At 46.5% G+C, this 26,392-nt stretch overlaps 1 protein-coding gene across 8 annotated transcripts in view; it reads left to right on the top strand.

Annotated features, from left to right (window-relative positions):
• The window catches only part of LOC137377198 (F-actin-monooxygenase mical2-like), a 324,020-nt gene that overhangs the window by 121,949 nt on the left and 175,679 nt on the right, over positions 1-26,392 (top strand). For all 8 annotated transcript variants that reach the window (XM_068046689.1, XM_068046680.1, XM_068046684.1 and 5 more), the window contains exons 3-8: positions 4,524-4,731; positions 5,501-5,617; positions 15,953-16,054; positions 20,242-20,397; positions 21,900-22,000; positions 24,697-24,954. In XM_068046689.1, coding sequence (XP_067902790.1) covers positions 4,524-4,731; positions 5,501-5,617; positions 15,953-16,054; positions 20,242-20,397; positions 21,900-22,000; positions 24,697-24,954 — 942 coding nt within the window. The remainder of the gene's footprint in view (positions 1-4,523; positions 4,732-5,500; positions 5,618-15,952; positions 16,055-20,241; positions 20,398-21,899; positions 22,001-24,696; positions 24,955-26,392) is intronic.

Genomic DNA, 26,392 nt, shown 5'->3' with positions numbered 1-26,392 from the left:
GAAATGAGGAGAAATTTCTTCACTCAGAGGATTGTGAATCTTTGTAATTCTCTAGCCCGGAGAGCTGTGGACGCTCAGTCATTGAGTATATTCAAGACAGAGAGGTAGATATTTGAACACTAAAGGATGTGAGGATAGTGCAGGAAGGTGGAGTTCAGGTAGATGATCAGTCATGATTGTATTGAATGGAATAGCAGGCTCGAAGGGCCGAATGGCCTACTTCTGCTCCTATTTCCAATGTACTTATGAAGGAGCGAAAGGCGGAATGAGTGTTTGGGCTGATTTTCCCTTCCCTGTCTTGGCAGCTCCCCAACACAATCCCGCCTCTGTGGGTCTTTCCCAGAGGCTAGCTGGGAGCAGGGTCGGCTGCAAGCTCCACAGTAAAGGACGGCTCAGGTCTGCAAATGAAACCTGACCCGAGCCCGAATGTCGGACCCGGAAGAGCAACCCGACCCAACCTGAACCCGACATACGTCGTCGGATCCCACGGATTCGGGTCGGGTAGCCATGTTCTACTCCACAGAGGTGCGCAGCCGACTAGTCCAATTAAGGCCCCAATTAGAGGCCATTTTGCATGGGCACTGGTATTTTGCCACTTTCAGAGCGCCCCACCCCTCCCTCCCTGCTGTGTGCGGAGGCTTTCAGCTGAATCAAGGCGGCCTCCCAGAGGCTCCATGCCCCAATGATGGGGCCTCAGGAATCAAAGGCTACAAACTTGCCCATCACTATTCCTGCGGAGGGGTTTCCCCCCCAGCCCGTTAGGCCATCCAGCTTCGGGCCTCTTTGTTTGTTGACTTCTCTACAGGTGCTGTCACACTCACCTGCCTGCCTCAACAGCATTCACCTCCCCAGATTGGATAGCACTTACTGAACAATCCCGAGTGTGCTAAGAATTACACTAACAGCCAATTTAAGATTATCATTCAGGCTCGCAATGTGGCTCACTTATGCTTCCTAGAAGCTACATATATTCATATACAGGGACCTGTCCTCTGCAGGCAAAAGAAACATATCTAGACATTGCGCCTTTTTTGAAGTAAACAAAAGCTTGGGGGATAGTAGTTCCCTAGCGCCTTCTTCATGGCAATGCTTCGACTAATCAGCATCCTTTTCTCATGCAGTATAAATTGTTTTGCTCTTTGAAATTTGACATTCTTGTGTTTGTCCTGATGAGTGCAAGATGAAAAGCTTCAAAAGCATGTTTCTTTTTTCAGCAATACTGTTCTGTACTACCAAGCGACCACTTCTGGCTTTCCACCCCAGAATTGAGGCTGATGTGAGGATCACAACCCAACCGGAAAATTCCAGTCCTTTGACCCACAGGTCTGTGGGACCCCTCACAGCAGTTTGAAAATGACAAATTAGACCCCTCCCCCTACCCCGCACCCCCTCCTGCCTCACCCCAAGATTTCAACTCTAGCAACACAGGGGAGCACATGGTCCCAGACTGAGAAGAAAGAAAGAAGTTGCATTTATAGATCACATTTCTGGAAATCCAAAAGCACTTTACATCCAATGAAGTACTTTTGAAGTGTAGTTACCGTTGTAGTGTTGGAAGCACGGCAACTGCTTGATGCACTGCGAGATCCCACAAACAGCAATGAGATAGTGACTGATGATCTGTTTTTGTGATTTTGATTGAGGTCTGAATATTGGCCAGGACACGGGAGAGAACTCCCCTGCTCACCATTGAAATAGTGTCATGGGAACGTTTACAGTCATCTGGGAGGGCCGATGGGGCCTTGTTTAACATCTCATTATGAAAAATGACACCCTCGACCACCCAGTGCTCCCTCAGCACTGCCCCTCCGACAGTGCGGTGCTCCCTCAGCACTGCACTAGGAGTGTCAGTCTGGATTACGTGCTCGAATCTCTGGAGTGGGACCCAGAACCTTACCGACTCAGAGTGGAGAACAGCAACCCACTGAGCCACGGCTTACACCTTTGATGAGAAAGAGTGAAGCAGATTGCAAAATTGCTTAAATATGTGTTGCATAATGTTTAATTTTGGGAGTGGGAATGGTAATAAGACACCAAACAAGTCTTTCACGGAGTAAACAAAACTGGGCATTTCTGACGGCAGCTTTTTGTTTTTCTCCAAGTCTCCAGGCTAAAAAATGAGCAGAAGAGCAGGTAACCTGTTGCTGTCACCTTTCAGCTATCCATTATTGTAATGGGTGTAATAACCTGTTTCATCAGGCTAGCCTCCCTGCTGGGGGAACAGGTCAGAGACTGTTGCACAAGTAATTCCATGTCCATCTGCTGTCGCTGAATGTGCAGAGTGTGTTATGACTCCTTGTGATCACACCAACAACAAAAAAACTGCATTTATCTAGCACCTGTTAACGTGGTAAAACATCCTAAGGTGCTTCACAGGAGTGGAATCTGACACAGAATTGACCCTGAGCTGAAGGTGGGGATATTAGGACAGCTGAGTAAGAGGGGCAGAAGGGTTGAGTTAGACTCCACAGCCTTTCCTGTAGTATTTCTATGGAGTGGGTGGGGAAGAGGCAACAAGTTGGTAGATTTGGGTTTCATCACATGACCTCCTGTCCCCCACTGCCCCTCCCCCACTATTAGTCACCTGACATGCCCATCCACTTGGCAACACGCCTCCCCACAGCCAATTGAAATGCAACAGATTCTCCGTTACCTGATTGGATGATTCTCAACTTAAGTCAAACAGCCTTTCCCCCGCCGCTCCAGTGTTTTATAGAGTCATCGTGTTAAACGGCACAGAAACAGGCCCTTCGGCACAACGCGTCTGCGCCGACCATCAAGCACCCATCCAATCTAATCCCATTTTCCTGCACTTGGCCCTCAGCCTTGTATGCTATGGCATTTCAAGTGCTCATCTAAATATAGAATGAGTACATGAAGCTGCTCAAAGAAAATTCTAACAAGAGTTTTCAAATGTCCCAATAATTTTTTCTCCTGGGTTTTTGCTCTCGGCAACAGCCTGAAGATTGATTCTCAATTTCTGCAGAGTCCAGGACAGTCCTGAGTGTTAGCGATCCCTACTCCAAGGAGAGGGAGATCTAGTTAAGGGCAAGAGGTGCCACTTTTTCTTGCCGTTTCTGACACAATCACACCTAACGTCCAGGCAGGACAGCAGAGGAAACACGCATGCCAGGAGCTGGGGAACGAATAGCCGGAGAGTCTGGAATTGATGGGAGAGAAGTAGTTGGAGAGCGCACCCTGTGAAGTGAGCGATGATCCCATTCAACTCTGTGACTCTTCTGTAAGACGAGGTCCAACTTTCAACTCCCAGACTTAGACTTCCATTTATAGATGGAAAGGCACGCTCACACAGTAAAAGGACCATTTCAGCTTTCAAACTGTCTGCAGGAGGATATACTTCGACCATTGCTTTCAAGTTTGTGTCATATATTCAGTGATGTACACTCTGTATAACCAACGTGCTGCACGGATTCATTAATCCTCTTGGTTTCACACTTAATACACACTCCAAACAAAAGCAATTTAAATGTTTCAAGCTTACATATTTTGAGTTTTCCTCTCTCTGCTGTAGGAAGCAATTTTAGTATCAACATCATATTGATGGTGACATCATCACCTCCCAGAAAGTGAAAACAAATGGGACAGTTTTTACCTTAGAAACAAAAAGACAGTGAGAGAACTGGCTGGGGTTTTTGTGAGGTTTTAGGAACCAGAAGCCTTTACACATGCGCAGAAATACCAGTCCTCTTCAGTGATGCGCTGTGCTGTCGGAGGGTCGGTACTGAGGGAGTGCTGCACTGATGGAGGGTCGGTACTGAGGGAGTGCTGTACTGTCAGAGGGACAGTGCTGAGGGAGTGCTGCACTGTCGGAGGGACAGTGCTGAGGGAGTGCTGTACTGTCGGAGGGACAGTGCTGAGGCAGTGCTGCACTGTCAGAGTGTGATTTGTTGGATGAGGCATTAATCTTTGGGGGACCTGTTAGATACCATGGTGCTATTTCGAAGAAGAGCACGGGAGTTCTTCTCAATTTCCCAGCCAATATTTATCCCTCAAATTACATCACTAAAACAGATTATCTCACTGTTGTTTGTAGAATCTTCCTGTGCACAAATTGGCTGCCACACTTCCTACATTACAACAAGGACCAAACTTCAACAAAGTACTTCATTTGCTTTAAGGCACTATGTAAATGCAGGTCTGTCTGTATTTTGCATTTTTCTTTCCCTTTCTCACACATTGTTCCTCTCTTTCACTCCTCTCTTTTTCTTTCTGACTCTATCATTGTCTTTCTCACTCTAGTTCTTTTTCTCACTCTCACACTTGCTCACTTTCTCTCTCTCACTCTCTCACTCTCCTCACTCTCTTACTCTCACTCTCTCTCTCTCTCTCCTCACTCTCTCTCTCACTCTCTTTCTCTCTCCTCACTCTCTCTCTCTCACTCTGTCTTTCTCTCTCTCTCGGTTTTTTTCCCTTTGTATGTTTCTCTATTAGTTTTCTTTCCCTTTTATCCCAGTCTCTCTGCTTTGATGTTTTTACTTATTGAGCTCTATTTTTGTTTCTAGTGTTTGATTATTGGAGCTGGACCCTGCGGCCTGCGGACCAGCATCGAGCTGGCCTTCCTGGGGTGTAAAGTGGTGGTGCTGGAGAAGAGGGAGACCTTTGCCAGGAACAATGTCTTACACCTGTGGCCCTACACCATTCAGGACTTGCGCGCCCTGGCTGCAAAGAAATTTTATGGCAAATTCTGTGCGGGAACAATCGATCACATCAGTACGTACCTTTCAGACAGAGAGAGGCGGTGGCGTAGTGGTATTGTCACTGGACTAGTAACCCAGAGACCCAGGGTATTGCTCTGGGGGCATGGGTTCAAATCCCACCACAGCAGAAGGTGGAATTTGAATCTAATTAATAAATCTGGAATTAAAAAGCTAGTCTAATGATGGCCATGAAACCATTGTCGATTGTTGTAAAAACCCATCTGATTCACTAATGTCCTTTAAGGAAGGAAATCTGCTGTCCTTACCTGGTCTGGCCTACATGTGACTCCAGACCCACAGCAATGTAGTTTGACTCTTAGCTGCCCTCTGAAATGGCCTAATAAGCCACTCGGTTTAAGGGCAATTAGGATGGGCAACAAATGCTGGCCTAGCCGAAGCAATGCCCACATCCCATGAATGAATAGAAAAAAACTCTCAGCTGATAACTATCCTCTTGCTTGAAGTGGTGGAAGCTTTACTTTCTAAGAAGTCATAACATGATACACCACAACAGGAGTCCATTCGGCCCATGACACCCGTGCTGGCTCTTTGAAAGAGCTTTTCTATGAATCCCACTTCCCCTGCTCTATCTCCACAGCCCTGTAAAGTAAAATGTTTTTGTTTTTTCACCATTTTAAAAGTATAGGATTAGGACGATAAACTCCATCTGCTTTGGTGCTGAGTTTGGGTTAATTTGCTGTGTTATACTAAACTGGAATTTTTCTGATTGGATCACTGATTCTCATGGTTACTGATTCTATCTGTTTGTGTTTTGCTGACAGGTATTCGGCAGCTCCAGCTAATCCTGGTTAAAGTGGCATTGTTACTGGGTGTGGAGATTCAAGTTAACATGGAGTTTGTGCAGTTGTTGGAGCCCCCTGAAGACCAGGAATCCCAAAGTGAGTTCACCACTTCTCTCTCTCTCTGTTCCCCCACCCCCAAACCCCTACCATTCTTCCCCAAAGGTGGCAACTCATCTCTGACCCTAGATCCTTGTGTGGTAAGCATGCTGTCCAGACCTGGTCATCTATTCAACCATGGTAGGCATCATTCGTTCATCACCTGGCATCTGCCCATATGCCGCTTTCGTGGTGGCGGGGTGGGGGGTGTACAATCGGACAGCCCATGTGGACTCTAGTGATGCTTCCCATGGCCTGGGGTGCACTGGGTCGATGAACAGATCCTTCATGCTCAATCTAGTTGAGTTTGGCGACCTCAACAGACACAGGGATTGAAGTTTTCTATCTGAGTATGGGGGAATTGATGGCCTTACAGTGCCTGAAGTTTGCAGCATTAACAAGCTGCTCTCCAAATGCTTAAACTTAGAATCATAGGATCCTACAGCACAGGAGGAGGCTATTCGGCCCCTTGTGTCTGTGCCAGCTCTTTGAAAGAGCTATCCAATTGGTCCCACTTCTCTTGCTCTTCCCCCGTAGACCCTAATGTTTTAAGTATTTATCCAATTCCCTTTTGAAAGTTCCTATTGAATCTGCTTCCACTGCCCCCTCAGGCAGCGCGTTCCAGATCACAACAACTCACGGTGTAAATAAATTCTCCTCGTTCTCCACTCCCCACCAATCCTGTTTCTTTGTCCAGTTAAAAAGCTTTATTTGATTTGGACTTCAGGCCAGACACCACAGGAAGAAAAATTGTTTTGGCTTTTATGGAGTTGCGATTATATAGTGAGGACCACGAAAGAATATAATGCACTTTCTCCTGAAGTTGCTCTCCTACAACACTCTCGCCCATCCTGCCAATGTTGGACCATTAGCATTGCCGCAGATACAGCCCTGAAATCATTGAAAAATGAGAAACAATTAGGTTGATTTGTCTTTCTCACAGAACTGGTGCCTGAGGATAAGGGGACTTTCTAAATCCCTGATCATCCAGTCAATGAGCAAGTAGGAGTGCAGATGGGCCTCCTTGTTCAGGGTTATCCTAGCCAAGTCTGCTGACTTAACAGTGACTGATAAATTCAGCTCCTGTTTTCATTATACCAGGTCCCAGAGTTTTTACTGGTATTTAATAAGAGCAGCTACTTACATTTCTGATGTAAATCAATTTCCATTGTGCTAAATAAACAGATACAAAATTCAGGACAGGCAACCAATGTTATCTTCAAAAGATAGGACTTGATTCCGGGATGTGGGTGTCACTGGCAAAGCTGGCATTTAATGCCCATCCCTGGTCGCCCTGAGATGTTGGTGATGAGCTGCTCTTTTGAACCTCTGATAGCAGGTTTAATGCAACTGAGTTTCCTGCTAGGGTAGTTGGCGTGGGATTGGGTCACGTATAGGCCCAGACCGGCTAAGGATGGCAGATTTCCTTCTCTAAAGGGACGTCAGTGAACTAGTCACGTTTTTATAACAATCCGACACTCTTATTGAGCCCAGCGTTTTATTTCCAGATTTTCTTTTGAACTGAATTCAGATTCTCAAATTGCCCATGGTGGATTTGAACTCGCCTTCTCTGGCTTTTTGATCCAGTAAATTAACCAACGCGGCTCTACCTGATACAACTCTGAATTTTGGATTGTCCCCAACTGAGAAACCCCTTGGACAAACGCACAGTGAGTGCTCATTGTAAATCTCTCCTCCCTGGGGGAACATGGCGGCTATTGAACGTAGGAGGAGGCCATTCAGCCCCTCCAGCCTGTACCGCCATTCAATCCATTTACCCACTTTTGCTCCAAATTCCTCGATACCTTTCACCCAGCAAAACCTAACGATCGTAGTCGTGAAATCACCTCTTGACCCCAGCATCCACTGCCTTTTTGGGGGAAAGAGTTCCAGATTTACGCTACCCTCTGTGTGAGGTGCTTCCTGATATCATCCCTGAACGGCCTGGCTCTAATTTGAAGATTGTGCCCCACTTGGCTCCCCCACTACAGTTTCTCTCTACCTACTCTGTCAAATAATCCCTTTTATCATTTTAATCGCCTCCAATCAGGTCACCCCCCAACCTTCTAAACTCAAGGCTAATACAAGCCTAGTCTATGCCTTGAAGAAGTGAATCCCAGTGTGTGCCCTGAGTTGCTGAAACCTTGTCGTCCTCTCTCAGTGCGCACTCACAGCTTTCTGTTATGAAACTGTGACGCACATCAGGGTATCTGTTTCACCTCCTGTGCTGCCAGTGTCATCTAAAACCCCCCATTTGTTCCACTGAATCATAACAACAAGATGTATAAATGATCAGAGTACAAATTAATCTTATCTATACACATTAATCATGCTTATTACCCCAGGTCTGGATAGATCCATTGAGATTTCTTCACTCATTCCACTTCACTGTCTTGGATATACCCTTTTTAATTTTGCACTGTTCCACACACTTAGCAGTCATTTCCCTTGCTGGCTGCCCTTTGTGGATTGTACACATGCCAAGTCTATGTGAGAAAAATCACGACAAACCCCCAGCCTCCTCCCCTCTACAGCCCACCTGCTGCGACTTCACTTTTAGCGAACAGAACTCTTTCTCTAAACTCCCCGTGATTAAGCAGAGTTATTGATATCAGTATTATTCACAATCTCTTAAAGTTTCTCTAGCTCCTTTCACAATCTCAGCACATCTCAAAGCTCTTCACACCAATGAAGTACTTTTTGAAGTGTAGTCACTGTTGTAATATAGCAAATGCAGCAGTCAATTTGTGCACAGCAAGATCCCACAAACAGTCATGTGATAATGGCCAGATGATCTGTTTTTAGTGATGATGGTTGAGAGATAAATAATAGCCCAAGACACTGGGGAGAATTCCCCTGTTCTTTGAAGTAGTTCCACTGGATCTTTTACGTCCACCTGAAAGAGCAGACAGGGTCTTGGTTTAAGCACCTCTGACAGTGCAGCACTCCCTCAGTACTGCTCTGGGAATGTCAGCCTGGATTATGTGCTCAAGCCTCTGGATTGGGATTTCAATCCATGATCATTTGATTCAGAGGCAGGAGTGGAAGAAGTCAAGTTAAGGGAATTGGATAGACACTTGAAGGGTAAAGATTTGTAGGGCTGTGGGGAAAGGGCAGGGTGAGTGGGACTAATTGGATAGCTCTTTCGAAGAGCTGGCACAGACACGATGGGCTGAATGGCCTCCTTCTGGCTGTATGATCCTCTGATTCTGACACTGCACTGCTTCCTGCTCAGTTTGCACCTCCAGCACTGCATCCCAGTTTTATTCGCAAAAACATAAGGGAGATGCAGCAGAGAAGAATCATGAGCCGGATTCCCGGGATGGAGTTACAAGGAAAGATTGGGGAAATCAGGGAACTTTGGATTTGAAAGGAGGGGGGGGACTTTTATTTCAAAAAAATACAAGCTATTAAAATGTGATGCAGGTTCATTCTCAGGATCTGGGCTTGGTTGGCAAGACCAACATTTATTGTCCATCCATAGTTGCCTTGTGAAAGTTGTGGTCAGCCGCCTTCTTGAGCCGCTGGTAGCAGGTTTGATACAAATGAGTGGCTACTTCAAAGGGCAGTTCAGAGTCAACCACATTGCTGTGGGTCTGGACTCACATGTAGGCCAGACCAGGTAAGGACAGCAGATTTCCTTCCCTAAAGGACATGAGTGAACCAGATGGGTTCGAAAGCAATTCGACAGCTTCGTGGTTACTTTTATTGATCTAAGTTATGTTTCCGATTACTGCTGAGTGTTTCCAGCATTTTCTAATTTCACTTTGGATTTCCAGCAACAGTTACTAAAGGGTGATTTGGATTGACGTCCTGGCTTTTGGGGGTGAGACAGACACAGGTTAAGTAGAGAGGGTGGGTTAGTGAGTCTCGATGGGCCCTGAGCACGATTTGGGAACCTTTTTCTGATCTTTATTCACGTCTGCATATTTCTCTGAAAGTGATTTACACGCTGTTGAATAAATCCGTCTTTTGGCAGCTGTTTTGCCGAAGGCACTGCCTGTGAGGCACCAACGTTTCGGAGTAGCTCACTCCTGATATTATGTCCTGTGAATTAATTCTCGGGATGTGGGTGTCGCTGGCCAGGCCAGCATTTATTGCCCAACCCATAATTACCCTTGAGAAGGTGGTGGTGAGCTGCCTTCTTGAACCACTGCAGTCCATGTGAGGTAGGTACACCCACAGTGCTGTTAGGAAGGGAGTTCCAGGATTTTGACCCAGCGACAGTGAAGGATCGGCGATATAGTTCCAAGTCAGGATGGTGTGTGTGACTCTGAGGGGGTGGTGTTCCCATGCACCTACTGTCCTTGACCTTGTGGGTTTGTGAGGTGGTTCTGAAGAAGCCTTTGCTGAGTTCCAAGACTTGTTTCACAATGACCATTTCAGGACATGCGTGTGTGACTGAGATTTGCAGGAAATGCATCCAGACTTTGTGTGACAATTTTCCATTATGTTCATTTTGCTGTGGATAAATATAGCGCACCCCGAGTGTGCAGAGAGGAGCTGGGCCTGATTCCTGCTGAGTCCAAAGTGATCAACAGGGTCCTGATTATAACTTTCTCGGAAGATAATAATAGAGTCACCGCCTGGAAAGTATTTCTGGCATTATAAGAATGTCAGCTAGCAGCCCATCTATACTGCCTTGATGTTCTGAGTGGCCTCTTCAAGTTTGTCTGAGTATCTAACACATGTTTCAACTCAATTCTGACACGGTGCATGCATGGATCATCAATGCAATAAATGACCAGGAGACGGTTGCACATAAACACTTGTCATAATTTAAACAAAACCACAAATAGCAACAATGCTTCCCTTGATTAGATAAGCTCTTACGCCACCTAATTCCTTTAGTCTGTTTGCGTTAGAGTTTGACTTCACTGGAAATAAAAAGGGGATTTAACTGTGAATTGTCTGAACACTTAAAACAAAAAGGAAAAATTCTCTAGGTTTCTCCATCTGCACCAGTCTCCTGTTAAAGATGTTAGTTAGAGGCATTGCAGTGAATGTTGCCAGTTTAAAAAAAATATTTTTTGGGATGTGGGCGTCGCTGGCCAGGCCAGCATTTATTGCCCATCCCTAATTGCCCTTGAGAAGGTGGTGGTGAGCTGCCTTCTTGAACCACTGCAGTCCATGTGGTGCAGGTACACCCACAGTGCTGCTAGGAAGGGAGTCCCAGTATTTTGACCCAGTAACAGTGAAAGGACGGCGATATATTTACAAATCAGGATGGTGTGATGCTAACATCCCGTGAATGAATTAAAAATAATCTTTGTCCTGGATGGTGTTGAGCTTCTTGAGTGTTGTTGGAGCTGCACTCGTCCAGGCAAGTGGAGAGTATTCCATCACACTCCTGACTTGTGCCTTGTAGATGGCGGACAGGCTTTGGAGAGTCAAGAGATGAGTTAGTCACCACAGAATTCTCAGCCTCTGACCTGCTCTTGTCGCCACAGTATTTATATGGCTACTCCAGTTCAGTTTCTGGTCAATGGTGACCCCCAGGGTGTTGATGATGGGAAATTCAGCGATGGTAATGCTATTGAATGTCCAAGGGAGATGGTTAGATTCTCTCTTGTTGGAGATGGTCATTGCCTGGCACTTGTGTGGTACGAATGTTACTTGCCAATTATCAGCCCAAAGCCTGAATGTTGTCCAGGTCTTGCTACACATGGACATGGGCTGATTCAGTATCTGGTGGGTCACAAATGGTGATGAACACAGTGCAATCATCAGCGAACATCCCCACTTCTGACCTTATGATGGAGGGAAGGTCATTGATGAAGCAGCTGAAGATGGTGAGGCCAAGGACACTACCCTGAGGAACTCCTGCAGTGATGTCCTGGTATTGAGAAGACTGGCTTTCAACAACCAGAACCATTTTTTGTGCTAGGTATTGTAGTGTTTTGAGATTGCATTGTGCATTTTGTACACTTGAGGCTGCTGTACAACACACATGCCAGCAAAGGGAAAGTGAAAGTAAAAAGGGAATAAAGAAGAATCCATTCTTTCAACAGCATGCAGTCTCTGTCACTGTCATTATCTCTTAATAAACTTGGCTAACCCTCACTCCAGTCCCGAGAATGCCACAAGTATGACTCAAGCCAGTGGAGAGTTTTGCCAGGGCAAATGCTGCCTTGATGTCAAGGGCAATCACTCTCACATCACCTCTGGAATTCAGCTCTTTTGTCCATGTTTGGACCAAGGCTGTAATGAGGTCAGGAACTGAGTGGTTCTGGTGGAATCCAAACTGAGCGTCGGTGGGCAGGTTATTGCTGAGCAGGTGCCGCTTGATAGCACTGTTCATCGCTTTGCTGATAATTGAGAGTAGGCTGAAGGGGTGGTAATTGGCCAGATTGGATTTTTTTGTGAACAGGACATACCTGGGATATTTTCCACATTGTCAGGTAGATGCCAGTGTTGTAGCTGCACTGGAACAGCTTGACTAGGGGTATGGCTAGTTCTGGAGCACAAGTCAGCACTACATCCGGGATTTTGTCAGGCTCCATAGCCTTTGTTGTGCCTTCAGCTGTTTCTTGCTATCATGTGGAGTGAATTAAGTTGACTGAAGACTGGCTTCTGTGATGGTAGGGACCACAGAAGGAGGCCAAGATAGATCATTCACTTGGCACTTCTGGCTGAAGATTGTTGTAAACATTTAAGTCTTGTCTTGTGCATTGATGTGCTGGGCGTACCCTTCAGTGAAGATGGGGATATTCATGGAGCATGATGGGTGTGGGAACTTCACTTTGTAAATTTCAAACCACTCAAATATCAGTGGGTAACTCGCTCACCGCCAAGTCAGAGGGCCATGGATTAAAGCTCCACTCCAGTGATAAGAGGTGCCATCTTTCAAATGTGATATTAAACTAAAAATGCTCAGTGCTAATTCAATGGCCGTTCACCTGATAGATATCTCTTGGGTATCTGTTCAATGCAAGAAGTATAACCGGTAAGGCAGATGAACTTAGAGCTTGGATTAGTACTTGGAAATATGATGTTGTTGCTATTACAGAGACTTGGTTGAGGGATTGGCAGCTAAATGTTCCGGGATTTAGAAGATTCAGGGATCGAAGGGAATGTAAAAGGGGTGGGGGAGTTGCATTACTGGTTAAGGAGAATATCACAGCTATACTGTGGGAGGACACCTCGGAGGGGTCATGCAGCGAGGCAATATGGGTGGAGCTCAGGAATAGGAAGGGTGCAGTCACGATGTTGGGGGTTTACTACAGGCCTCCCAACAGCCAGCAGGAGGTAGAGGAGCAGATATGTAGACAGATTTTGGAAAGATGTAAAGGTAACAGGGTTGTAGTGGTGGGTAATTTTAACTTCCCCTATATTGACTGGGACTCACTTAGTGCTAGGGGCTTGGATGGGGCAGAATTTGTAAGGAGCATCCAGGAGGGCTTCTTGAAACAATGTGTAGATAGTCCAACTAGGGATGGGGCTGTACTGGACCTGGTTTGGGGAATGAGCCCGGCCAGGTGGTCGAAGTTTCAGTAGGGGAGCATTTCGGGAACAGTGACAATAATTCCGTAAGTTTTCAGGTACTTGTGGATAAGGATAAGAGTAGTCCTCGGGTGAAGGTGCTAAATTGGGGGAAGGCTAATTATAACAATATTAGGCAGGAACTGAAGAATTTAGATTGGGGGCGGCTGTTTGAGGGTAAATCAACATCTGACATGTGGGAGTCTTTGAAACGCCAGTTGATTAGAATCCAGCACCGGCATGTTCCTGTGAGGAAGAAAGACAAGTTTGGCAAGTTTTAGGAACCTTGGATAATGAGGGATATTGTGAGCCTCGTCAAAAAGAAAAAGGAAGCATTTGTAAGGGCTGGAAGGCTGGGAACAGACAAAGCCCTTGAGGAATATAAAGACAGTAGGAAGGAACTTAAGCAAGGAGTCAGGAGGGTTAAAAGAGGTCATGAAAAGTCATTGGCAAACAGAATTAAGGAGAACCCAAGGCTTTTTATACGTATATAAAGAGCAAGAGGGTAACTAGGGTAAGGGTTGGCCCACTCAAGGACAGAGAAGGGAATCTACGTGTGGAGCCAGAGGAAATGGGCGAGGTACTAAATGATTACTTTGCATCAGTAACCACCAAAGAGAAGGACTTGGTGGATGATGAGCCTAGGGAAGGGAGTGTAGATTGTCTGGGTCATGTCGTTATCAAAAAGGAGTGGGTGTTGCGCATCCAGCAAAGCATTAAGGTAGATAAGTCCCCACGGCCTGATGGGATCTACCCCAGAATACTGAGGGAGGCAAGGGAAGAAATTGCTGGGGCCTTGACAGAAATCTTTGTATCCTCATTGGCTACAGGTGAGGTCCCAGAGGACTGGAGAATAGCCAATATTGTTCCTTTGTTTAAGAAGGGTAGCAAGGATAATCCAGGATATTATAGGCCGGTGAGCCTTACGTCAACGGTAGAGAAATTATTAGAGAGGATTCTTCAGGACAGGATTTACTCCTATTTGGAAACAAATGAACTTATTAGCGAGAGGCAGCATGGTTTTGTGAAGGGGAGGTTGTGTCTCACTAATTTGATTGAGTTTTTTGAGGATATGACAAAGATGATTGATGAAGGAAGGGCAGTGGATGTTGTCTATATGGACTTCAGTAAAGCCTTTGACAAGGTCCCTCATGGCAGACTGGTACAAAAGGTGAAGTCACATGGGATCAGAGGTGAGCTGGCAAGATGGATACAGAACTGGCTCGGTCATAGAAGACAGAGGGTAGCAGTGGAAGGTGCTTTTCTGAATGGAGGGCTGTGAATAGTGGTGTTCCGCAGGGATCAGTGCTGGGACCTTTGCTGTTTGTACTATATATAAATGATTTGTAGGAAAATGTAGCTGGTCTGATTGGTAAGTTTGCAGACGACACAAAGGTTGGTGGAGTTGCGGATAGTGATGAGGATTGTCAGAGGATACAGCAGGATATAGATCGGTTGGAGACTTGGGCGGAGAAATGGCAGATGGAGTTTAATCCGGACAAATGTGAGGTAATGCATTTTGGAAGGTCTAATGCAGGTGGGAAGTATACAGTAAATGGCAGAACCCTTAGGAGTATTGACAGGTAGAGAGATCTGGGCGTTCAGGTCCACAGGTCACTGAAAGTGGCAACGCAGGTGGATAAGGTAGTCAAGAAGGCATACGGCATGCTTGCCTTCATCGGTCGGGGCATTGAGTATAAAAATTGACAAGTCATGCTGCAGCTATACAGAACCTTAGTTAGGCCACACTTAGAATATTGCGTGCAATTCTGGTCGCCACACTACCAGAAGGATGTGGAGGCTTTGGAGAGGGTACAGTAGAGGTTTATTAGGATGTTGCCTGGTCTGGAGGGCATTAGCTATGAGGCGAGGTTGGATAAACTCGGATTGTTTTCACTGGAACGACGGAGGTGGAGAGGTGAAATGATAGAGGTTTACAAAGTTATGAATGGCATGGACAGAGTGGATAGTCAGAAGCTTTTTCCCAGGGTGGAAAAGTCAGTTACTGGGGGACATAGGTTTAAGGTGCGAGGGGCAAAGTTTAGAGGGGATGTGTGAGGCAAGTTCTTTACACAGAGGGTGGTGAGTGCCTGGAACTTGCTGCCGGGGGAGATGGTGGAAGCAGGTACGATAGCGATGTTTAAGAGGCATCTTGACAAATACATGAATAGGATGGGAATAGAGGGATACAGTCCCCGGAAGTGCGGAAGGTTTTAGTTTAGACAGGCATCAAGATCGGCGCAGGCTTGGAGGGCTGAATGGCCTGTTCCTGTGCTGTACTGTTCTTTGTTCTTTGGGTAAGGATATTCAGCATTACGGAACCAAGATGGAGTTAGGATGCAAGTCAACCACGATCTTATTGAATGAAGGATGGAACAGGCTTGGGGGGCTGAATGGCCTCCTCCTGTTCCCTTGGTGCCCTGATTAATCGTTATACTTCAACCAAAAATGTCAAACAGACTATCTGGTCATTTATCTCATTGTTGTTTTTGGGATCTTGCTCTGCACATATTTGACTGTCATCTTTCCTTACAAAGCAGAATTATATGACATTGGACATCCTGAGGATAGGAAAGATGCTATATAAACACAATTCATTCCTTTTGTTTCTTTTTCTGTATTGTCAGCTAGTTATCAGATTACCGAAATGTTTTAAATGTCAGTCTACTGTTTTATTAATAAGCCAGTGAATTCGCCATTAAAATATCAAGCCATTAGAATGTGTCAACATAATGACAGTATTAAAAGGATGAGGTTGATGGGAACAGTTTAATAGATTGAAGTGTTTGGTCCTTTACCAATGGAATCCAGGATGTGTTACTTACATAATTATCCCCCTCACCCATAATTTAGGAACAGGATGGCGAGCTGAGGTACGGCCCAACGATCACCCAGTGTCAGCCTTTACCTTTGATGTTATTATCGGTGCAGATGGACGAAGGAGCAGTTTACAAGGTGAGAAATATTCATTATCATCCTCCCTCTCACTCACACTTTATCTCTGTCTCTATGTCTCTCTGTCCCTCTCTCTTTCTTCCTCTCTCAAAGAACAAAGAAAATTACAGCACAGGAACAGGCCCTTCGGCCCTCCAAGCCTGCGCCGATCCAAATCCTCTAACTAAACATGTCGCCTATTTTCTAAGGGTCTGTATCTCTTTACTTCCTGCCCATTCATGTATCTGTCTAGATACATCTTAAAAGACGCTATCGTGCCCGCGTCTACCACCTCCGCTGGCAATGCGTTCCATGCACCCACCACCCTCTGCGTAAAGAACTTTCCACACATATCCCCCCTAAACTTCTCCCCTTTCACTTTCCTTCTCTCTGTCTCTCTCCTTGTCTCCTTCTTTGTCCATCTCTATTTCCCTCTATCTCTCTTTTTCTGTTTCTCTTGTTCCCTCTCTCTCTCTCTCTCTCTCCCTGTCTCGCTATCTCCCCCCCCCCCCCCCCCCACCGTCTCTTTCTCCCCACCGTCTCTTTCTCCCCACCGTCTCTTTCTCCCCACCGTCTCTTTCTCCCCACCGTCTCTTTCTCCCCCCACCGTCTCTTTCTCCCCCCACCGTCTCTTTCTCCCCCCACCGTCTCTTTCTCCCCCCACCGTCTCTTTCTCCCCCCACCGTCTCTTTCTCCCCCCACCGTCTTTCTCCCCCACCGTCTTTCTCCCCCCCGTCTCTTTCTCCCCCCCCCGTCTCTTTCTCCCCCCCCGTCTCTTTCTCCCCCCCCGTCTCTTTCTCCCCCCCCCGTCTCTTTCTCCCCCCCCCGTCTCTTTCTCCCCCCCCCGTCTCTTTCTCCCCCCCCCGTCTCTTTCTCCCCCCCCCGTCTCTTTCTCCCCCCCCCGTCTCTTTCTCCCCCCCCCGTCTCTTTCTCCCCCCCCCGTCTCTTTCTCCCCCCCCCGTCTCTTTCTCCCCCCCCCGTCTCTTTCTCCCCCCCCCCGTCTCTTTCACCCCCCCCTCGTCTCTTTCTCCCCCCCCTCGTCTCTTTCTCCCCCCCCCGTCTCTTTCTCCCCCCCCCCCCGTCTCTTTCTCCCCCCCCGTCTCTTTCTCCCCCCCCGTCTCTTTCTCCCCCCCCCGTCTCTTTCTCCCCCCCCCGTCTCTTTCTCCCCCCCCCCGTCTCTTTCTCCCCCCCCCCCGTCTCTTTCTCCCCCCCCCGTCTCTTTCTCCCCCCCCCCCCGTCTCTTTCTCCCCCCCCCCCCCCCCCGTCTCTTTCTCCCCCCCCCCGTCTCTTTCTCCCCCCCCCCGTCTCTTTCTCCCCCCCCCGTCTCTTTCTCCCCCCCCCCGTCTCTTTCTCCCCCCCCCCGTCTCTTTCTCCCCCCCCCCGTCTCTTTCTCCCCCCCCCCGTCTCTTTCTCCCCCCCCCGTCTCTTTCTCCCCCCCCCCGTCTCTTTCTCCCCCCCCCCCGTCTCTTTCTCCCCCCCCCGTCTCTTTCTCCCCCCCCCGTCTCTTTCTCCCCCCCCGTCTCTTTCTCCCCCCCCCGTCTCTTTCTCCCCCCCCCGTCTCTTTCTCCCCCCCCCGTCTCTTTCTCCCCCCCCCGTCTCTTTCTCCCCCCCCCGTCTCTTTCTCCCCCCCCCGTCTCTTTCTCCCCCCCCCGTCTCTTTCTCCCCCCCCCGTCTCTTTCTCCCTCCCCCCGTCTCTTTCTCCCCCCCCCCGTCTCTTTCTCCCCCCCCCCGTCTCTTTCTCCCCCCCCCCCCGTCTCTTTCTCTCCCCCCCCCGTCTCTTTCTCTCCCCCCCCCGTCTCTTTCTCCCCCCCCCCGTCTCTTTCTCTCCCCCCCCCCCCCCGTCTCTTTCTCCCCCCCCCCCCCCGTCTCTTTCTCCCCACCCCCCCCCCCCGTCTCTTTCTCCCCCCCCCCCCCCCCCCGTCTCTTTCTCCCCCCCACCCCCCAAGGTGCTTCACAGGACTACTTATCAAACAACATTTGCCATAGAGCAACATCAGATATTAGGGCACCTTGAGACATTTTATAATATTAAATGCACTATATAAAAATAAGTTATTGGTGGTTTTATTATGGATTTCCCACCAAAGGAATTGTTTTGTCTATTTACTCTATCAAATCCTTCTTTCATTTTAAACAAAGAAAACTTGTTCTTACTGAGAGTTCCCCTTTACACAGGCTGGATATATTCTCCTCAGTAACAGCACTAACGTTTCTAAATATAGCACTTTATTTGGTCAGACATATTTTTAAGGAAGTTCTTAAAGGAGGAATGCGAGGTGGAGAGGTTTCGGGAGGGAATTCCAGAGCTTAGGACCCAGGCAGCTGAAGGCACGGCTGCCAGTTGTGGATTGATTTAAATCGGGAATGCTCAAGAGGCTGGAATTGGAGACGCACGGAGATCTCGGAGGGTTGTGAGGCTGGGTGAATAGGGATGGGTGCGGCCATGGAAGGATTTGGAAACAAGGATAAGAATTTTCAAGTCAAGGCATTACCAGACTGAGAGCGAGTGTTGGTCAGTGAGCACAGGGTGATGAGTGAACAGAACTTGGTGTGATGAACTCAAGTTTTAGAGGATGGAAGATGGAAAGCCGATTGGGAAAGCTTTGGAATTGTCAAATCTAGAGGGAATAAAGTCATGGATGAGGGTTTCAGTAGAGGATGAAATAAGCTGGGGCGAGACAGGTGATGATACAGAGGTGGAAGTAGGCAGTGTTGGTGATGAAGAGGAGATGCGGCCAGCAGCTGAGCTCGGTTAAACAGGATGCCCAGATTGTGAGCATTCATAATGTTAAAATTAGAGCTAGGCAATTCTGGAGTGAAATCAGGAAACGTTTCTTCACACAAAGGGTAGTGGAAATCTGGAACTTTCTCCCTCAAAAGACTGTGGATGCTGGGAGTCAATTGAAGCTTCCAAAACAGAGGTCGATAGATTTTATTGAGGAGAGGTCTCCAACACCTCAAATCCCATTGCCTCCACTCGTCACTTCTATATTTTTTCAAGTACTTATTCAGTTTCCTGATCAACGTGGTGCCAAGTCAACCTTCTTTATAAAAAAAATTGTTTTGTCAACTTTGAGGAAGGAAAGTTTTCTCTTAAAAGAAAAGAATGAAACAGTTTTGTTCGTCATTGGGACTGGGGGATGATATAATGGAGAGTGAGAGATTAGATATGCTGGGATAACAGAAGATTAATCTCACAGGACTGAACCCAGGAAGGTGAGCTGCCAAATGTCCAGTAGTTGTTCAGGCTAATTGCTCTTGTTGTTCGGGCTCGTTCTTCAGTTGGCAGTTACAGTTTCCCAGTCCTGTGACATACATTGACTTCACATTTAGACCTACTCCTGACTCAAATGTGAACAAAATATACTGGGGACTGAGTACATGACCTGTGCTTGAATCCAGTGGAAATTTCATGAATGCACTGTTCCTGGGCACAGGCTGTCAGTGCAAGACTGATGATAATTTGGCACAATGTAACTTTGCTCACAGCCATTTTTATTCAATGTCTAACTGTGTTTCTATCTGTCTCTCAATCACTTATTGCCACTGCCTTCTCTCTCTTTTTCCCTCACTGTTTTTCTGTGTGTGTGTGTGTCTCTTGCACAGTCTTTCTCTTGCACATTCTCTCTCTCTCACCCATGGTCTCTCGCTCACATACACTTCGACTCTCGCATTCACTCACTGAAAAAAAATTATGCTGTTGGAATCGGATTGTTGATCTGAAGTTGTGTTTAAGGTGGCGATGAGGAACGCTTAACTCTACATTTGACACATGCTGTATCTGACCAGGCGATGCTAACAATGGACAACAAGGACAGAAAGCATTCTGTTCCCTGGTGCGAGCCTCCCTCACCCCGACAAGTATAGATTATTATTAATATAAAAGCAAAATACTGCGGATGCTGGAAATCTGAAATAAAAACAAGAAATGCTGGCAGCATCTGTGGAAAGAGAAGCAGAGTTAACGTTTTGGGTCAGTGACCCTTCTTCGGAAACCTGATGTAAATCATCCTGCTCTCTTGCTTTTGAAAATCTGATGTCGAGTACTGTGTCAAACACTAATGAAAGTCGGCTAATACAACATTATTTGACATGTTTAAGAGAGCAATGCAAGAAAGGATGAAATAAAATCACTGTGAAAGTAATGGGATAGGGTTTGTTTCTGTGAGCAGTGTTGAAACATCTGTGATAATACATTCATATTTCAGGATTTAGAAGGAAAGAGTTCCGTGGGAAATTAGCCATTGCCATCACTGCCAATTTCATCAACCGAAACACAACGGCCGAGGCTAAAGTCGAGGAAATTAGTGGCGTCGCTTTCATCTTCAATCAGAAATTCTTCCAGGACTTGAAGGAGGAAACAGGTGGGTTTTGACCTACCTCATGGGGCAACTCCAAACTAAACAGCTTTGGGTCGAAAACAGGAGACTATACTTAGGGTGGAGTGAAGGTGAAAGTGTCAGTTCTCTGGCTGTACGGTGCTCCTGATAATCACAGCTGTTAAGTCACTTTCTACACTGCTCGCTCAGTTCCAATTCCCAGCTTCCTCTCTTCCTTTAAAATGCAAATTCCCACTTTCAACTCTGCAGCAGAATGCGAGGATCTGTGGAAGACTGAATCCATGATTTTGCAGCCAGGAAAAAGGAGTTGGGCTCGGGAATGAATTAGAACAGCATCGGAACATGCCATTCGGCCCAGCTGGTGTGTGCTGGGGTTTCTACTCCACACGAGCCACCTCCCACTCAAATAATCTCTTACTGGTTGGGGAGTCGAGGACTAGGAGGGATAGTCTTAAAAATTAGATCCTGACCTTTTAGGAGTGAAATTAGGAAACACTTTCATACACAAAGGGTGGTAGAAGTTTGGAACTCTCTTCCGCAAATTGATGCTGGATCAACTGTTAATTTTAAATCTGACATTGATAGATTTTTGTTAAACAAAGGTATTAAGGGATATGGGGCAAAGGTTGGTATATGGAGTTAGGTCACAGATTAGCCATGATCTCCTTGAATGGCAGAGGCGGAACAGGTTCGAGGGGCTGAATAACCTCCTCCTGTTCCTACATTGCTAAGTTCCCACCCAGCCTTCCTCAAACCATCCCTCACTCACACCCCTGTATCCCACTATTCCCAACTGGTGTGCAGTGAGGGCTTCTCTGTATCTGAAAGGGAGTATTCGGCTCTAAGGCACTGACCTATAATCATTCCCTTTCAGACACCGATCACCCTGTTGCGCACTGTGAATATATTTTGTGGTCAATCAGGAATGTAGGAATTGTTGGACCTACTAAGACTGACGTCCATCTAGATCACCTTCTGCCATCTTGATAGTCACATGATCCAACAATAATGGATTTATTGACCAATCACAGTGATCAATCTCTATCAATAGACCCAGACATGAGGTGAAGAAAACCCCCAGTGATGGAGAACTTTGGGAAACATAGGCCCAAAGTCACCTCCTCCTCCCGAGCTCGTTACACTCACCGCATGTCATGTCTCATATTACTCTCAGACTGGGGCCCAAAATATTACCTTCCAAAAGAAATCTGGTTAATAGTGGAAATCTGGAGCTCTCTCCTTCAAAAAGCTGTTGAAACTGGGGGTCAATTGAAAATGTCAAAACCGGGTCAGCTAGATTTTTGTTGGATAATGATCTTAAAAGAGTGACAGAACCAAGGCAGGTAAATGGAGTGAAAATGCAGATCAGCCAGAATCTAACTGAATGGCAGAACAGGCTGAAGGGGCAGAATGGCCTCCTCTGTTCCTATGAGAACATTTTCAGCAGTGAAATGATTCTTGCGAATGATTTGGTTGATGAAAGGTTCTTTACAGTTTTAATGTTGAATTGTGCTTTCCTATTTCAGGAATTGATCTCGAGAATATTGTTTACTATAAAGATAAGACACATTACTTTGTAATGACTGCAAAGAAGCAGAGCTTGCTGGACAAGGGAGTGATTGTCAATGTAGGTATAACTCTTGCTTAGGGGAATTTGCGTTACGTACAAAGAAAGCAATGGTGACCCCATTTCTGACAGTAACTAGAGGTCACAGACCATAATTGTCAAATATTTCCCTTATCCTCATGAGTGATATTACAGCACCAAGCCACAGAAAGCTGCCAACACCACGCAACCCTGACACCAGTTGAAACACAGCCGCAGGCGAGGCCTTGATGAATGCAGTACACAAATAAATAAGCTGCATTCAGAACCCCCGCCTCACACCCACAGTAAATCTACCAGCTACAAACAGACACACACTGATATGGTGAGTGCTCCCTCTCACCCTCCCTGGCTTGCACTCTGATCCTGTCACACTCACACATTGTTCTCAATGCCTCGCTCTTGCTTCCCATGATACTGCCATTACTTATTCCCTTGCTGCAGGGCACACATGTTTTCTTTCCCCTTCTCTCTCTCCTGCCCTGCTTACTCATTCTGTCCTATCTCATGCTCCGTCTCTCACTCCTTTCTCAAACTCTATCTCAAGTTCTCCATTCCTATTCTGTCTCTCACTCCTCATTCATGTCGCTCACTATCTCTCACCCCCTCTATCTCCCCTTTCCCTCTATCTCCTCTCTCTCTCTCTCTCTGTCCCCTCTCCTCTCTACCACTCCAGCATTTGTTGCCCATCCCTAATTTCCCTTGACAACTGAGTGTCAACCACATTCCTGTGGGTCTGGAGTCAAATGTAGGCCAGACCAGGTAAGGACAGCAGATTTCCTTCTCTAAAGGATATTCGTGAACCAGATGGGTTTTTATGACAATAGATGATAGTTTCATAGTGCCATTACTGAGACTAATTTTCGATTCCAGATTTTTTAATTAACTAATTGAATATATTAATTGAATTTAAATTCCACCAGCTGCCATGGTGGGATTTGAACCCATGTCCCCAGTGCATTGGCCTGGGCTTCTGGATTTCTAGTCCAGTGACATTACCACTACGTCACCATCTCCCCTCTCTCCCCTCGCTCTCTCTCCTCTCCCCTCTCTCTCGCCCCACTTCTCTCTTTTCCCTCTCCCCTTTCTCCCTCTCTCTCCTCTCTGTTTGCATCTCTCTCCCTCCTCCTGTCCCTCCCCACCTCTTTCCCTTCTCCTCTTTCTCTTTCACGCTCTCCCTTTCATATTCTCTCTTTTACCTTGACTTTCCTTTCTCTGCTGCTGATGCTCAGTCTCTCTCTCTGGTCTGTTTTATTGTTGTTGTTGGTCATCCCCCATCTCTCAGGATTACTGTTACTCCTCACTACCCACCTTTACAACACTGTGCCAGCACAAAACTACATTTTAAAAAATGTTAAAATTTGAAGAATGTTTGTACCATGCACTTCTTGATGTTGATAGAATCGAACAGTACAGAAGGAGGCCATTCGGTCCATTGTGCTTGTGCTGGCTCTTTGAAAGAGCTATCCAAATAGTCCCACTCCCCCCGACCCAGACCCCCCCCGACCCTGACCCCCCCCCACTCACCCCGCTCTTTCCCCATAGCTCTGAAAATGTTTCCTTTTCCAAATATTATCCAATTTCCTTTTGAAAGTTACTATTGAATCTGCTTCCACTGCCCTTTCAGGCAGCGCGTTCCAGATCACAACATCTCACTGCGTAAAAATAAATTTCTCCTCCTCTTCCCTCTGGTTCATTTGCCAATAAGTAAATATATTGTCTTACACCATTAAATCATTTAATATTGTGTAACTCATCCTACCCTGTTACTCCATTTAAAAAGAAATGAAGAGACTTGCATTTATCTCGTGATTTCCGTGTCCTCAGGACATTCCAAAGCGCTTTACAGCCAATGACGTAATACATAGAAATACATAAAAGTTACAATACAGAAACAGGCCATTCGGCCCTACCAATCGGTGTTGGGATTTACCCTCCACATGGACAAATAGTTCTAATCACATTGACCTGCCTTGTTTCCATATCCCTCCAACTCCTTTTCCTTCATCCTCCTCTCCAATCTAATTCTGAATATTGACAGTTTCTGCCTCAGCCACTAACCCAGCGACTGAATCCCACATCCTCACAACTCTCCAGCCCTCTCTTCTCAATCGGCGATATTTGAAGTCGAAATCTTGTACTCGTCACATATACAACCAAGATCAATAAATCAGACTATCTGCTCATCATCACATTGCTGTCTGTGGGATCTTGCTGTGCACAAATTGGCTGCCCCATTTCCTACATTACAATAGTGACTGCACTTCAAAAAGTACCTCATTGACTGTGAAGCATTTTGGGACATCCTGAGGTGCTGAAAGGCACTATCGAAATGCAAGTTCTTTCTTTCTTACCGCCAGCAGTTTTCTTTTGGAAACTCTATGATTGTAAAGTCAGTAAGGGGAAGAAATGAACAGGAGGAGGCTATTCAGTCCCTCCAGCCTGTTCCGTAATTCAATGCTGTCATGCCTGATCTGTATCAATAACTCCATTTACCTGCCTTGGTTCTGTAATCCCCTTGCCCAACAAAAATCTATCAAACCAGTTTTGAAATTTTCAATTGACCCCAGCCTCTTCCTTGGGAGAGAGCGAGTTCCAGATTTCCACCAGCCTTTGTGTGAAGCTGTGCTTCCTGATATCAGTCCTAGCTCTGATTTTAAAGAGAGGGGGAGGTTTTTCCAATCTCACTGGCACTTGTGTGTGTGACCTTCCTGCAGGATTATGTCGATACAGAAATGCTTCTGTGTGGTGAGAATGTGAACCAGGAAGCCCTCCTGTCCTATGCAAGAGAAGCTGCTGACTTTGCCACCAATTACCAGCTGCCTACCTTGGACTTTGCAATGAACCACAATGACCAGCCTGATGTGGCCATGTTTGACTTCACCTGTATGTATGCTTCTGAGAATGCTGCGTTGATCCGGGAGAGGTGTGGCCATCGACTGCTGGTGGCACTTGTTGGAGACAGTCTGCTGGAGGCAAGTACTTTTTAAGCCCTGCTTTTCCCTCTTCCATAGGGTAGTTTTTTTTATGGACTTGCATTCTCAATATTGGGCTTTCAATATCAGGAGCACACGCACTGGGAATTCACATGCAGGGGGCTGCACCCTGGGAGTGCACATCTGGTATTTCAGAACAGAATTAAAACGAATGGAACATAGGAAGAGGAGGGGGTCATTCAGCTGCTTGATCTGTTCCCCCATTCAATTAGATCATGGCTGATCTGTAGCTTAACTCCATCTACCCATTATTGCTCCATATCCCTCAATAGCCATAGCCAACAAAATTCTATCGATTTGAGTCATAGTCATTTGTACAGAAGGAGGCCATTCGGCCCATCGAGTCCATACCAGCTCTCCATGGAACTATTCAGTCAGTCCCGCTCCCCTGCTGATCCCCATAGCCCTGCAAGTATATTTCCTTCAAGTGTCCATCCAATTTCCTTTTGAAGCCATTGACTGTCTCCACTTCCATCACCCTTGTAGGCAGCGAGTTCCAGGTCATTACCACTCACTGTGTAAAAAAGTTTTTCCTCACATTCCCCCTGCATCTCTTGCCCAAAACTTTTAATCTGTGACCCCTGGGTCCTGAAAGATCCATTTGACTCCCAGCATCCACAGCTTTTTGGGGAGAGAGCAGATTTCCTCTACTCTTTGTATGAAAAACTGCTTCCTGATTTCAATACTAAATGACCTGGCTCTAATTTTGAGATGGTGCCCCATTGTTAAAGATATACAAAGGTATTATATCTCCTGTAGCCTTCTCTGCTCTAAGGAGAACAACCCCAGCTTCTCCAGTCTCTCCACATAACGGAAGTCCCTCATCCCTGGGAGCTGGTAAATCTCCTCTGCACCTTTGCTTCGGGACTCCCCATCAGAGGTAATAAATTCTGTCTCTATCTCCTCTGTGGGATCCTTTTAATCATCTTAAACACCTCAATTAGATCACTGCACTGGGAATTGAACCTGTCACTCACTGGTGCCAATCTCAATGCTCAATTGAAGTGGTTAAGGCCTGTCTGGGTACTGTAAAGGGAGGTCACTCTGCGTTTTGGTTGTTGCATTGTGAGGTATCCAAACTGCATGCCGTGTGGAATCTCCCAAACCCTGGCAATCCAACCCTTGAAGACTTTGAGGTAACTTAATCTCATTGGTGTTTGTAGTTCTTGTACCCTTGGTTGGTCCTTCTCCAAATTTGTTCTTAGCACTGTTGCTATATCGCACGGGAAAGGCTTCCACTGCTATGTCCAGACTGGCCAAGAGAGTGTGGGAAAATGGCGCACTGACACGGAACACAAAAGTCCGAGTGTATCAGGCCTGTGTCCTCAGTACCTTGCTCTATGGCAGCGAGGCCTGGACAACGTATGTCAGCCAAGAGCGACGTCTCAATTCATTCCATCTTCGCTGCCTCCGGAGA

This window comes from Heterodontus francisci, chromosome 14 (assembly GCF_036365525.1).
Source record: "Heterodontus francisci isolate sHetFra1 chromosome 14, sHetFra1.hap1, whole genome shotgun sequence".
NCBI lineage: Eukaryota > Metazoa > Chordata > Chondrichthyes > Heterodontiformes > Heterodontidae > Heterodontus > Heterodontus francisci.
The sequence above is the reverse complement of the archived record's forward strand: the minus strand, read 5'-3'. Positions and strand labels throughout refer to the sequence as shown.